Raw genomic sequence first — 13,972 nt, forward strand, 5'->3', positions numbered from 1 at the left:
AGCAAATTGAAGTCACTGATCACATCTGAAAAACATATTTCAACTGGATAATTTTTATCTACAAATTACAATAGAAAAATTACAAAAACTGATGATCTGGTTCATTCTCCCTTTCTGTTAGCATTAATTATATATTTTATAAACATATTCATATTTGAAAAGTAACTTAGAAAATTGATTATCATTCTAAATTATTTAATTTTTACTAGGTTGCATTGTGGCATAAATATGACTATAATGTAACAACATAGTGAAATAAACATATATGAATCTTGTTAAAAGATTTAGAAAAGTATTAAAAAATCAACAAATGCTTTAGGATTTTTAATGAAAAACAGAATCTAATTTTAAATAACTCATTATTATTAACTGAATGCTTTAAATCAAAAGATTTCTTTGTTGTAGACATTTTAAGTTTTCCTCTAAGCGGTGAAACAAATAAGAAAGAAGTTATAAAATTCAGAATATGTTGTATTTTGATACAGTATAGAATTTATGAAAGTATTAAAACACAGTAAAACTCATATGTATTTCACTCCTATTACATTTAATCTTTCATAATGACAAACAAGTTTAAAATATCAAAAAGAAAATACTGAAATGCTTCCGTAAGAGCGATAAAGCATAGAATTTGAAAACAAAGTTCTCTTTCGCCAATCTGAGCGATAATCGATTATTGTTTAGCGTTTAAGTCTGTAAGGGAAAATGGCAGCCTAGCTACGCAGATTTCGTGGAATTGCGGGTTCTTAGAAATGTCCTTTTCGACGTCCAGTCCCACGTAGCTTCCGAGCGTGATGGTGCTCTTTCCCCTCGCTCTTGTTTGCCGCTACTCTGCTAACTGCTCGCGTAGTTGTGCACTTGTTGGCCCAAAAAGAAGGTTTGTTCCCGTTGAACTTCGTGTTCTGGGGACTGTAAAAGGTCCTCGCGTGCCCTACTTCTTGCCTAGCTTCTGAATTTCTATACTTGGATTTGACTTGGTCTTGATCTGGAAAATGTCAATTATTCAGCAAATTGTGGAGCGCTTTCATGCACTGACTTCCAGGAATGATAGCCTGACCCCCTGTGAGCAAATTGAATTGGCATTCCTGAACAGATTTATGGATATAATACATAAAACGGAGGGAGAATTGGCTGGACAAGCTCGCGCCCCAGCAAGCCTAACCACCCTTTCATCTTGCCAGCCGGGCGCCTCTCAAGCTGAGTCTACACATTCTAACGATGTGGAATCAAGCATGGAATGGATTACCCCCAGCCACAGTGTTAAACTGCCGCTCAATTCTAAAAAATCAACTGAATTGAAGTTGAAAAACCAATACCATGGCCTCAGCCAGAGTCGTAGCTAGGGTTTTCAGCGCCCAGGGACAACTGAAGATTTCTCGCCCCCTACTGCTTGCCAAGGATGGAAAACATTTAATTCTAAAATGTCGTAACATCAGTTTGGCGCAGAACAATCATGAATAATCATCCTAGACTGGAAATTTCCCCTAGGAGCATCTTAAACTGGAACGCGCGGAACATTACCAACAAAATGGGTGAACTACAATATTTCTTATGTACTCACAACATCGACATTGCATTAATCACGGAAACACACATCACACCTTCACACTCCTTTAGTATCCCAAATTACAGATGCTACAGACAAGACAGAATCCGACACAGGGGCGGTGGGGTCCTCATTTACGTCAAAAGCAGTTTAAACTCATGCTTTTTAAATTCAGATAACACAAAAGGCTTCGAAGAAGTCGGGGCCATAGTCAGCATTCCTAATTACGGAAATATTACCGTCTTAACTTGCAAGATAAGCACCCGATCTACTTATTAAACAACCCATGTCCCACCATTTTAGGTGGGGATTTAAATGCCAAGCACACCAGCTGAGGCTGTAGAAAATCAAACAAAAATGGTGACATTTTGCAGAACTTTCTTTTCAATAACCCATACTATATCTATCCCCCCTGAAGCATTCACTTTCAAGCCCACCAATATTCGGCAGTATCCTGATATACTTGACATATTCCTCACCTCGTCAAACATACCCATCGATCTCGAAGTAGTCAATGATTTGTCTTCAGACCATGTCCCAGTCATAGCCTATCTTGACGTCGTTAAACCTGATAAGGAATACGTTTACAAAATCACAGACTGGACCAAATTTAGTGAATTCCTTAATAAATATAACCCCCACATTAACTCTCTTAAAAGCACAAAAGAAGTTGACTCGGCCATTGAAATCCTCACTAATAGTATCAAAAATGCGTATAACTCTTCAACAACAGAACGCGAAAGCAATAAACAGAACCTGAAGCTCCCTCTGGAAATTAAAAATCAAATTCGAGAACGTAATCGCCTTAACAAGCATTATACATATCCACGTGACCCAGCTATTAAATTCGTAATCAACAAAATGAACAGAAAAATTAAACGTCTCATTGACGAACACAGAATTGATACCTGGAATATTAAAATTTATAATCTAAACTCAGAAGATTGTGCTTTATGGAAATACATACGTCAGCAAATAAAACGAAAAACATTCCCATTCAGACCGCCAATGGATTCCTCTACACAGATGATGATAAGGCCAATGCATTTGCTGATCATTTTGAAAATCAGTTCACACCTAATGATGCCCCAGCTGATAGCAGTTTCACCAATTTTCTAAACCATTCGGTGGAAAAATGGCTGATTCAGCCCACAGCAAACAATCTCCTAACTTTCACAAATCCCAACGAAATCAGTAACATCATTTCCAAACTACATAATAGGAAAGCACCGGAACATGCTAAAAAACAAAATGCTGAAAAATCTACCTAGAAAGCACATCTCCAAACTCTGAGGAATTCTGAATGCCTACCTATATCTAAACTATTTTCCGACGGCGTGGAAACATGCCATAATTATCTTGATCCCAAAACCATAAAACCTCCCATGAAAGTTGAAAATTATAGACCGATAAGTTTACTCCCTTCGCTTGGAAAAATACTTGAACGTATTTTTTACATCCGATTGGACCCTGTTTCTCAGCTTACTACCTAATCAGCAATATCGGATTCCGCAGGGGCCTCTCTACCACTATGCAACTAGTGAGGATTGTCAAGTTTCTCAGTTCTGCAGTTCACAAGCATCAAACCACAGCGTTCTTTATGCTGAACGTGGCCAAAGCTTTTGACCGCGTCTGGCATAATGGACTTATTTTTAAACTCACCACTCTCGATGTCACCCGAGAGTTAGTATTGATGATCCATTCTTTTATCAGTCACAGAACGTTCATAATCAAACAGGGTCAACATTATTCCACCCCAAGAAACATTGCTGCGGGCGTTCCTCAAGGATCTAATCTAGGGCATTTGTTTTACTTAATTTATGCCATGGACTTCCCGATGTTTGATAACAATACTAATTGCATCACCGCCTGCTACGCTGACGACACTGCTATTCTGTCTTCTTCACTCAACCCCAGTCATGCAATAATTCACATCCAGAGCCGGATGCATGAAATCGAACATTGGTGCTGTAAGTGGAGAACTCGTATTAACGCAACTAAATCCAAACTGTTGCTCATAGGTCGTCATCGCAAGAAAACTGTGGATGTTGACGTGACATTATTTAATGAAAAAGTGCCTAAAGTCACTCATGCAACATATCTCGGCATCAAATTCAACTCCACGCTTATTTGGAATCCTCACGTCACGACAGCCATAGGCAAAGCAGCAGGTGTGGCAAGAAAACTTAACAAAATTATTATCTCAACATCCACGCTTGATCTCGCCAGAAAACGAAGGATCTATATCTCCATCTTACGCCCAACTCTTACTTATGCATCCCCAGCTTGGTGCGCGGCTTCAAAATCTGACTATATCAAACTTCCGAATTTTCAAAATAACTTTCTTAGAAAAATAACGGGTGCTTCATGGTTCATTAGAAACATCGACCTAGACAAAGACCTAAAACTAGATGACATCAAAACTTACATTGGGAAAATAAATAATAACTTTTATACCAAGGCCATCAACACTAACATTGTAAATTATGCAGATAATTTCAGGTACGAACTCCTGGAAGAAGATTTTAATCTCCGTCCGTATGCTACTCATCTTTTTACATACAATATCTAAATAATTGGCATATTCCTTTCCACTATTTCACATTTATTTTATTTTCTCACAGTTTCAATTCTCACAGGCATGGGCCTAATTTACTTCTAATTTCCCTTACTCATAGAGTTTACCACTCGAAGATCTTCATGCGAGGTTTGCCCTACCCAGGGATAATTGGTTTGGTTTGGTTTGGTTTATTGAAATTACGGCAAAGTACACTAGGGCTATCTGCCTAAGGAGAGGGATGCCTTCGTGGAGGACTTTCTAAGAGAAACTGGCTCGTATACACGTTACACATGGGGAAAACCACGAAAACGCCATGCAGCCAGCCCTTTCGCGGGATTCGAACCTCGACCGAACTACCAGTGTTCAGCGACCTTACCGCTCGGCCGCTGGTGGGCCCCCCAGGGATAATTAAGGTTGATGGTAAGAGCACGATAGATATTGCTTTGAGGCCAGCCTAACTGACAATAATTAAAGTATCAGTCCTGCGTAGAGGAAACATATATGTGATAGGAACTTTAGACATGAAAGATAACTGCCAAGTAAATAGCAAGTTCGATAGAAGTTGAAAGCTAGGTAAGAAAAATTGCTGAAAACTCTTAATTGCATCCTATATTCGATTCAATGAAACCAAACGACTTGAATACATCGATGTATCTTTTTGCATGCGAATCCAGTTTTCTTTAAAAAAAGTTTTCAAGTTTTTTTTTTTTTTTTTTCTCTTGTTGAAGATTTGTAGGTTGAAAACGCTATACTCACCGAACCAACCAAGCTATGTCCGCTATATAGGTGAACTCGAGGTTTACAATTTTGAAAAGTCCATAGACGAGCCAACTAATTGCGCATATTGTTACGCAGCCAACACGGAACGCAGTTAACAGTTGGAAAGGTTACGTTACCTTTCCTAAATTTTCTGGAAATAAAGAACCCACTATTTTGTTGGAAAAATACGATTACCATGTTATTACTAGCAAGACATACGCGAAAGCGGTATCTCCCAATGTAGATAAAACAACGAAGAAGATCATGTATTAAGTTAGCGAGGTTTTGAAGACCCTTGTTAACCTCGTTTTCATGGTTAAAGACTCAAGGATAATGAATCAGCAAATCCATATTACCAATCCTATATACAGTTACAGGCATAAAAACAGGTAACAAGCAGAGTTAGTGGCAATATATCAGCTTGTTCAACTTGTTTATCTGTCTGTACATTTTGAATTACGCAAAGTAGTAGACTCAACTGACGGAAACGAGGCTTTCTTTCTGACCATAGCATAGGTATTTGCGTTGTCACGGAGACTCATGCATCTTCTTTTATAAGTATCAAAATTTTAAATTTTCACATATCTGTGCTTAAATCTACCGTTGTGGTAGGCACAGAGAAAATAGGTTTGCTATTTATGTCAAATGTTTATTTTCTTCTTGTGTAACTTCTTAAATTAAAAGAGTGTTAACAGTAAGGCTTATGAAACTTCAACACACCGAGAATCGAAAACGTTATATTCTGCTCTATATATAATACAGTGCATAGTAGAAAATTAATCCCGATTATGTCAGTGAGCTCCTCGACAACTTCTTCTCCACAATTCTCAGAGGATACAGTAACGTAAAACTCATAGACTGAAGATGTCATTCCTTTAACCTTGACGGGAACAGATTTCATTAGTTAGATATTCATATTCTGTGTTTTTTTCACCAAATGGGCACCACGTATCTGGCGGTCCATCGGACTGCCAGATCGTAAAATGAGATTCATCACTCCGTAGAATATTTTTCCGCATGACTACAGTCCAATGACGGTGAGCTTTGCACCACTGCAAACAATGCTTCGCGTTCTGGGGAGTGATGTTCGGCTTGTGAGCGGCTGCACGACTATGGAATCCCAGGTTTCTCAATTCTCGACGAACAGTCCTGCTACTGGCACAAACGCCTGATGAACTTTGGAGCTCCTGAGTGATTTCAACTAACGAGGAGTTGCGTTTATGTTTCACTACCCTTTATAGCGTTCTACGGCTGCGTTCAATAATTTTTTTCGGTCTGTAACTTTGTTTTTCTTCAGTTTCACTGTCTCGACGTTTCCACTTCACAATTAAAACACTCACAGTGGATTTTGGCTTTTGTAGAATGTCAGAAATCTCACGAACTGATTTACCTCAAAGGTTGCATTTCACTATACCGCCACGATCAAAGTCACTAAGCTCCTTTGACTTACTCATTGTCTCACAAACGCATAAATGTGACTTGGAAAACTACTACCAACAATTTTAAAGCTTTTGGTTACCCATCAAATTACGCAATCTGTCAGATACACGTTTTTAGCGGGTATCCGGATACTTTTGGCCAGATAATATAGCCTAGTGTGCTTTGCCGTAATCAACTACATGAAACCAAATTTTTTCTCCACCAGTAAGCTCTTCGAAATTAGTATTTCGTTCAAAATGCAGACAAATCTTTCCTGTCTCCCAGATAAATAGTTTAGACTTAAAGGAGGCTTATTAACAATTAGATAGCTGGTTAGAACTATTGTATATTATAGGATCAGCTATTCGTAACAAACGCAGTATCACCCTTCTGATGTTAGATGTGACCCTAAGCCTTTGACTGCCTCTAGCATGTACAGCTTAACTACAAGTTAATTAAATTTCTGCACTGTTCTTATTTCGCCGATTCAGTGCTTCCTGAACTTTGTTATTAAAGAAGTTTCTCACGTGTTTTTAATTCGACACAAATCTATTCTCGTTTATCTGGGATCAATGTTGCAACTACGATTTCACAACATTTTCGAGCGATCGTAGCAGTTTAATAGTTTTCTTAGCGGATGACACATTTGTCATTTCTTAATTAAGGTTGCTTAACCATCCATGCCATCAAAATTCTTCAAAATAAAATTTCTGAGACTAAAGATGATGTGAAAATTTTCTAAAGGATGATGTGTGATGTAAAAAACTTACATAATCCTTGAGAAATTAAAGTTATCAGAAAGCATAAAACGTTACGACGAATCAATAGCAATTATCATTATGTTTAATATGAGCTTTCCTCTTGATAATGCCAATTCCTTAATAATCACTCTAAGTAGGAACTTTAGCGGACAAGACATGTCAGAGGTAAGGTCTGGCCTGTAATGTTCAAAAGAAAAACCTCTCCTAGATAAAACTCAACGTCGAGTATTATTAGGTAAAGACATGTTTTCACCCCAATTATCCGTCTGATAATTACCTACGCCTTTTTCTTCTTGGGTCATAGTTACAAAACGGGATATTGAGTAGCTCCAGATTATCCAGAATAATTCTTTCTGATTTATCACTAGAGTTCCATACTTTATTCACAACAATGCATTACCTCCGGATCTCAAGATCCAGACAAAAGAAAAAACATTTTGTCAATCAAAAATTAGTTACGAGAGATAAAAAGCAGCATTGTGAATGATGCTAGTTATTTAGAATAGGACTCGCTCACAGAAGCGTTTATGGACTTTCTAAATATTTATTCTCAAGCATCTCAGGTTGTGGGCTTCATTTGAGAGAAAAAATCCTCATTCCTCAAGTATCAGCTTTCAAGATTTATGTATGCATCATATTCTTTTAACAAATATAGCGTGTACCTTAGGGTTTTGTGCATACAGATTTTATTATAGAAACTGCTTTATCCAGCTTCACATCGATATTTATAACTCATGTTCCACTTTTTACTTTTTTGTGGAATAAGGCAGTTTTTGTTTTCCCTTTTTGAAAATAAAGAGCATAACAGAAATTTTTTAACAGAGCAATTTTTCTCTTACGCAATCAAATGACTTCAAGAAATTAGCAGTAATAAAGGATAGGCCATAAGAAATATACATGGAACAGAGTTATGGGGGGGAGGGAAGAATTAAATAAAATCCTGAGCTTTCAACGAGAAAAATGTGCCCAGGTGAAATAAATCATCAGAGAACAACTCATATATATTCAATCAAACCAATACATACACACGGGCACATATATAAAAAACATGCAAATCAAAATTAACCCCGTAATTTCCTCTCGCCATTCTAAAAATTGTAACTTTTCTGTACTGCGTCATTTCTAGATCAATCCATCTTGCATCGCTTGCACAACGCTCATGATGTAACTAATTCAGAACCTAATAATTTTGAGAACTGAAATCTTTCTAACCTAAACCAAAACCTCCTCTTGGCGAGCCCCTATACTGGATAACTGCACACTTTTTAGTTTTAGTACTCCAGCAGCCAATATGCTACTTTACTCCATTTACTTTGTCATGCCGCTAACCATGTCACTACCTAAACTGTGATATATATATATATAATTGTGGGGTGCATATTGCACCCATGATCATGAGTGATGAAACGTATGTTTTTGATAATTAGTTCAAACAAGTCTACAAGTCTTTCCTTCAAGTGTTAGCTTTCTAACTAGCAGTTAAGTCTTCCAGGGATATAATGCAGAGAACCATTGCCAAGTTGTTGCAGCTCACTCCAAGTCATTTTATAACAGTGAAGTTGCACAGGATCGCACCTTGTGAAAAATTGGCCTACGGAATTAAATTGCAAGTTGAAAAGTGTGCAATTATCCAATACGGAGGCTCACGAAGAGAAGGTTTTGGTTTAAGTTAGAAAAATTTTAGCTCTGAAAACTGTGAGTTTAGGTTCCGAATTAGTTACATCATGAGTGTTGCGCAAGCCATATAAGATGGATTGATCTAAAAATGACACAATCCAGAAAAGTTATGATTTTTAGAATAGAGAGGGGGGATTATGGGGTTAATTTTGATTTATGTACTTTTTAATTTTGACTCACATATTTTCTTTTTATCTTACATACACACGTGTGTGCGTAATGTATAATGTTGATTTCAGCATTAAAACTGAAAAAAAGTTGAGAAGTCGAAAACTCAATTAGACATGCGAGACTTCAAAATACCTCATGCATTACTCAAGTGGGATACAGATAATCAATGGCAGAAATTTATTTTCAATGATGAAATAATTTTCAGTATTCATCAAATTCATAATACCATACCTATTATAACAAAATTTGATCAATAGATGCTTTTGGGTTTTTTAGCATTGTGACATTAACATTCCACTCCATAATGGATTAGGGATTTGAGATAATGAGAAAATGTCTTGTTTCTGTTGATCAAGAAGTAAAAATTAGTCAACAAAAACAGCAATCCTGCATCCAATTAAAGACTAAGGCAAGGTACATTTTCCAGACTTTACTGCAGCAAGAATGGTCATGCCACATCCCTTGAAACCATGTGATAGGTCATAAATTTTGGGATTGGGCCAAAATATTTTATTTCAAGCTATTTCTTGTATGTCTGTATGCACATTTAGATAGAATGCAAGAAATATTCAGAAATATGAATATGCAATAACAGGTTATAGTTAACAATACAAAATGTTCATATAAAATCTAAAATATTCCAAATGAAAAATTTAATGAACAAAAGTAAAATTATGAATTGTAAAATGATAAAAATTCTTTATTTACACTAACAAATCCTAAACAACATTACAGTATAAACATACAATTCTCAATAATCAACTGACTGACAGTCTAACTGGCCACAATATTACATTTCTTAACCACTTTAGGTGTCTTTCAATTAGTTGTTTTTCCCAGTCATTATTTTTGGCACGTTGAATGCAGTGAGTTAAAAAGTTTTCTTCTTTTAGTAAGTCCCAATCTGATGTGTTGCAAAAATTGCATTCCAGTTTATGTCTTTTGCACTGAACTACATCTTGAATACAAACACCATCCATGTTTTTTAGTTTAACTGGACATGATTCTCCTAAGTTTTTAATATACTGAAATTCATACAAAACATAGCGTCGATGATACCATAATGTTTCATGTCCAGGATAAGAAGTTTGCAGACTTGAAAGAAGAATCAATTCTTTTTCCAAAGTGTCACTGAAGTGAATTATTTCACTTCCATTCATATATCTACTGTTACATTTCATATTTCCTTCTCCTTCCAAATGTGTTATATGCAAGGGACAAGATGAAACATGTTTATTTGAGAGTTTCTTTCTTGAGGAAAAGCATGATAACAGGAACTGACGATAATGAAATCCACTGTAATCTGATATATGAGTAGATACCCAATGCTCCATTCGAGCAAGTTCGTCAGAAACAGTCTGAAAAAAGGATAAGAATTTCATCACAACAATGATAATAACTACCACCTTAGTATTATTCTACGCATATTATTATTAAAATAATTCATTTAAGAGAAAAACTTTCATCGTAAATACGCAAGAAGATGGAGGAAATCTATGGCTATGCATTAAGAATTAAGGTCAGAATTGAAGAATAAAATGTGTTTTCTTCATTTGGATGTACTTTAGAAAATAAATTCAACTGGAAAAAATGACATTTTCTTTCCTGATTTGCTATAACATGATATATAATTTGAATATCAGGAAAGAAAAATACTAAGCAAACCATGTTTTATATAGATTATACAACATTTTTATTTGGACAAAGGCCATTTTACCATGCTATAAAAGTATCTGCTATCTAAGAAATAAAACAGCTATTTGTTCTTCTAACAAAGCTCATTTGAACTGATTTCAATTATTTAAAAATATACTGTATTTTTTAAGTAAGGGTTGTTTTGTTGTATACACCAATAAGTGGCACACTCCAGCGTGTGCTTGCGTTGTGCCCTGGCATTCCTTGGAGAAAACTGTGCTGAATTGCAGCTGTGTAGGTAACCTGTATGGTCTGTTCTGTGTCTTTAAAATGTTCAAGATTATGAAATCACCCGCCCTGTGCAAGATATGGTCAGAAATACATTTTTTTTGTCAGCAAGAAACCTGTCTGTTGTAGACATTCATTGGCAGATTAGTGAAGTTTATGAAGCCACTATGATGAGTTATGGCAAAGTGTGTAAGTGGGTCAGAGACTTCAAAGCTGGTTGCAACAACATCCATGATGAGTTCCGCTCTAGTCACCCAACTCTGATCGCAGATGGTATGGTGGCTTCATTTGAAGTGAAAATTCTTGAGAACAGACACCTCACCATAAGCACGCTTTCAAATGAATTTTCCGAACTGTGCGCTCAGTTTAATAGATGACAGAACTTTACTGAAGATTTCAAAGGTTAGAGGTTATTTGGTTCAAGGTGCATGGGATCTTTTTGTTGTAAAATAGCGTCCAGTTCTTTGAAACGTTATTTAGATGATTTAGATTCTTCAACCAAAGATGAAGGATGTGTGTTTGATGAGCAGTATTCATGATACTTCCATGGTCAGCCTCAAAAATAAAAAATGGAGATATACTCAAGCCGAAGATTGTTTCTAATTATGGTCTAACTATGGGTGGTGTAGATTGCTGTGATCAGGAAATATCCTTTCATCCAACAATCCGAAAACGTCAGATAAAATATTATAAAAAGATATTTTTACATTTACTAGACAAGGTACTCTGGAACTCATATTTGCTCTATAAAAATGTAGTTGGGAAACGTATTACATTTTTAGAATTTCGAATCCAAGTTGTAGAAGAGCTTTTACATAAATATGATGATGCAGCTTCTGGACAAAAGAATGTTGGCAGACCACCTACAATAGATAACCCTGCCCGTCTTACTGAACGACATTTTATATCCCATTTTCCTCCTATTCCTGCGAAACGTGAGCCTACAAGACAGTGCAAAGTGTGTTGTTCAAAAAAGGATAAACATGGGGAAAAGATAAGGAAGGAATCACGATTCTGGTGTAGTGATTGTGGAGTTGGTTTGTGCTTGGAAAAGTGTTTCCAGTTGTACCACATAAGACTGAATTACTGAACTACTAATAGGTATTCACTTATTTTTATTTATGTTTTAGAAAATAGTTAATTTTTTTTTATTTTTAGAAAATAATGCTCCACTAGAAGCGAACTTTGGAACTGCCTTGTTGAGTGACAGCTGCCTGAAAGAAAATATGCAGTGGCTACAAAACTTTAAAAATTTTACCCATGTACATCAAAATATCAATTTTTAACTACTTAAGTATATTTTATTTTGTACTAAACATTTGGTTTTTGCAATAAAAAAAATTTTACAATTTGTGTACCCAAATCATCAAAATAACTTGACAGTTAAAGGGTTAAATATGGTAAGCTTAAAGAGAGTGCAAAATCGCTGACTTTTTTTAATCATAGCAAAAGTCAGTACGAAAAAAATTAGGATTAAAATTATGAGACAGATTGAGAGAGAGATGGCCTCTATTTGATTTTCAAGTATATTGGCACGAGACGAAACCTGCGGTTTTTGCCAAAATGTAGCCAAACTGATAACAAGACGGAAATAATGCGTAGCCAGCGGATACTCTGAGCAGCGACAATGGACCACCCAGAGATCAACAGATAAGCGATTCTCTAAAATAGGGAGGGCATGGATGGTACTACAGTTGTACCAATGCCGGCGTCAGAAAAAGTCATTCTCCTGGTACAACTGCTGTACCAGCCGGCTTCAGAAAGTTAAGTTAAGCAAGAAACTGTGCTTAAGTTGGGTCCCTAAACTCCAAAGGGAGGACCACGAAAACAAAAGATTTGAGTGTTCATTGAATTTTTTTACTTGTTATAATGAAGAAGACGAGAGTCAGATCATAACGGGAGACAAAACACGGGTTTTACATATAACGCCCGAATAGAAGCAACAAAGCATGGAGTGGAGACACACTCTCCTGTAAGGGTCAAGGCCAAACAGACAGTGTCCCAGCACGAGATCATGGCATCTGTGTTTTGGAATAGGTATGGTGTTTTGTTGGTCGACTTTATTCAACATGGAACCCCCATAAATGCGGTAGCCTATGGCCAAACCCTGTGAAAGTTATGCAGAGCAATTCAAAATAAAAGACACGGCATATTGACAGAGGGAATTTTGCCATTTCATGACAATGCAAGCCTCACACTGTAGTTCAGACTCGAGCTTTATTGGACTCTTTTGGCCGGGAAGTTTTGGATAACACCCCCTACAGCCCAGACTTTGAAATGTGATTTTCACCTTTTCTGCTATTTCAAACATCATCTCAGTGGCAACAACTACAACAATGACAAAGACATGACAATGGGTCGTGACGTCTTACTATGTTGAAAAATGTATGTACAATATGAAAATAAATTTGATTTTTTGAAAATTTTTTGTTTGGTTTTTATTTTTAAATGGCTCTTACTTAAAAAGCACCCCTCATTCTTCAAAATATCTTGATCACTACATGCATTAAAGCACTCCATTGTCTTCATTATATGTTTGTGTTTGTTTGTTCACTAAGAGTGTAGAATTACAAATACATAAAATATGCAGTTACACATTCTTTTAACTCCTGGGAGCAACAAATTATGCATATGTTAGATACAAGAATTAACAAAAAAAGAAGACGAATGGGTACGAAAAACATTTTGGCATTAAAAATGAAGGGGAAGTTTACTAGCATTCAAAGTAGGGTTTTAATTTATTTTGAATGGGCATGTTTATGCAAGAAGTCCTCGACAGTTTTTTAAGAACAAATGACAGAAAAATTAACAATTACAAAAAATTAAGGTAATTAATTAAGAATAATTTATATGTCAATTTTGTATTTTATCAAATATTTTTTCAAAACCATTATAGTTTTATTTCAAAAAGACCAGATTAGACCATTTTAAAGTAAAAAAATATATAAAAAAAAAGGGAGGGGGGAAATTTAGAACCAAATCCACAGAGATCCAAATGAAATGAAATTCAAAACCAGTAAAATTTCAAATTTTAGGATGGTCCATCAGCTAATTTTGGATGAACAGAAACACAGTGGTTTTCCAGGTAAAAGGCATTCAAATGAGTCTGATCTACCTCCTCTTAAAAACATTACATCCGATTTAATTACATTCTTC

The 13,972-nt window shown here is 36.0% G+C and overlaps 1 protein-coding gene across 6 annotated transcripts in view; it reads right to left on the reverse strand.

Moving 5' to 3' along the window:
- Positions 1-9,572: 9,572 nt before the first annotated feature.
- temp (protein prenyltransferase alpha subunit repeat-containing protein tempura) overlaps positions 9,573-13,972 on the reverse strand; it is a 33,472-nt gene continuing 29,072 nt past the window's right edge. For all 6 annotated transcript variants that reach the window (XM_035367571.2, XM_035367570.2, XM_035367575.1 and 3 more), the window contains one exon: positions 9,573-10,251. In XM_035367571.2, the coding sequence (XP_035223462.1) occupies positions 9,652-10,251 (600 nt within the window). In that variant the 3' untranslated portion in view covers positions 9,573-9,651. The remainder of the gene's footprint in view (positions 10,252-13,972) is intronic.

The sequence above is a fragment of the Stegodyphus dumicola genome, chromosome 3, assembly GCF_044657685.1.
Source record: "Stegodyphus dumicola isolate Sdum_Otavi_A_Nest chromosome 3, ASM4465768v1".
In the NCBI taxonomy this organism is placed as follows: domain Eukaryota; kingdom Metazoa; phylum Arthropoda; class Arachnida; order Araneae; family Eresidae; genus Stegodyphus; species Stegodyphus dumicola.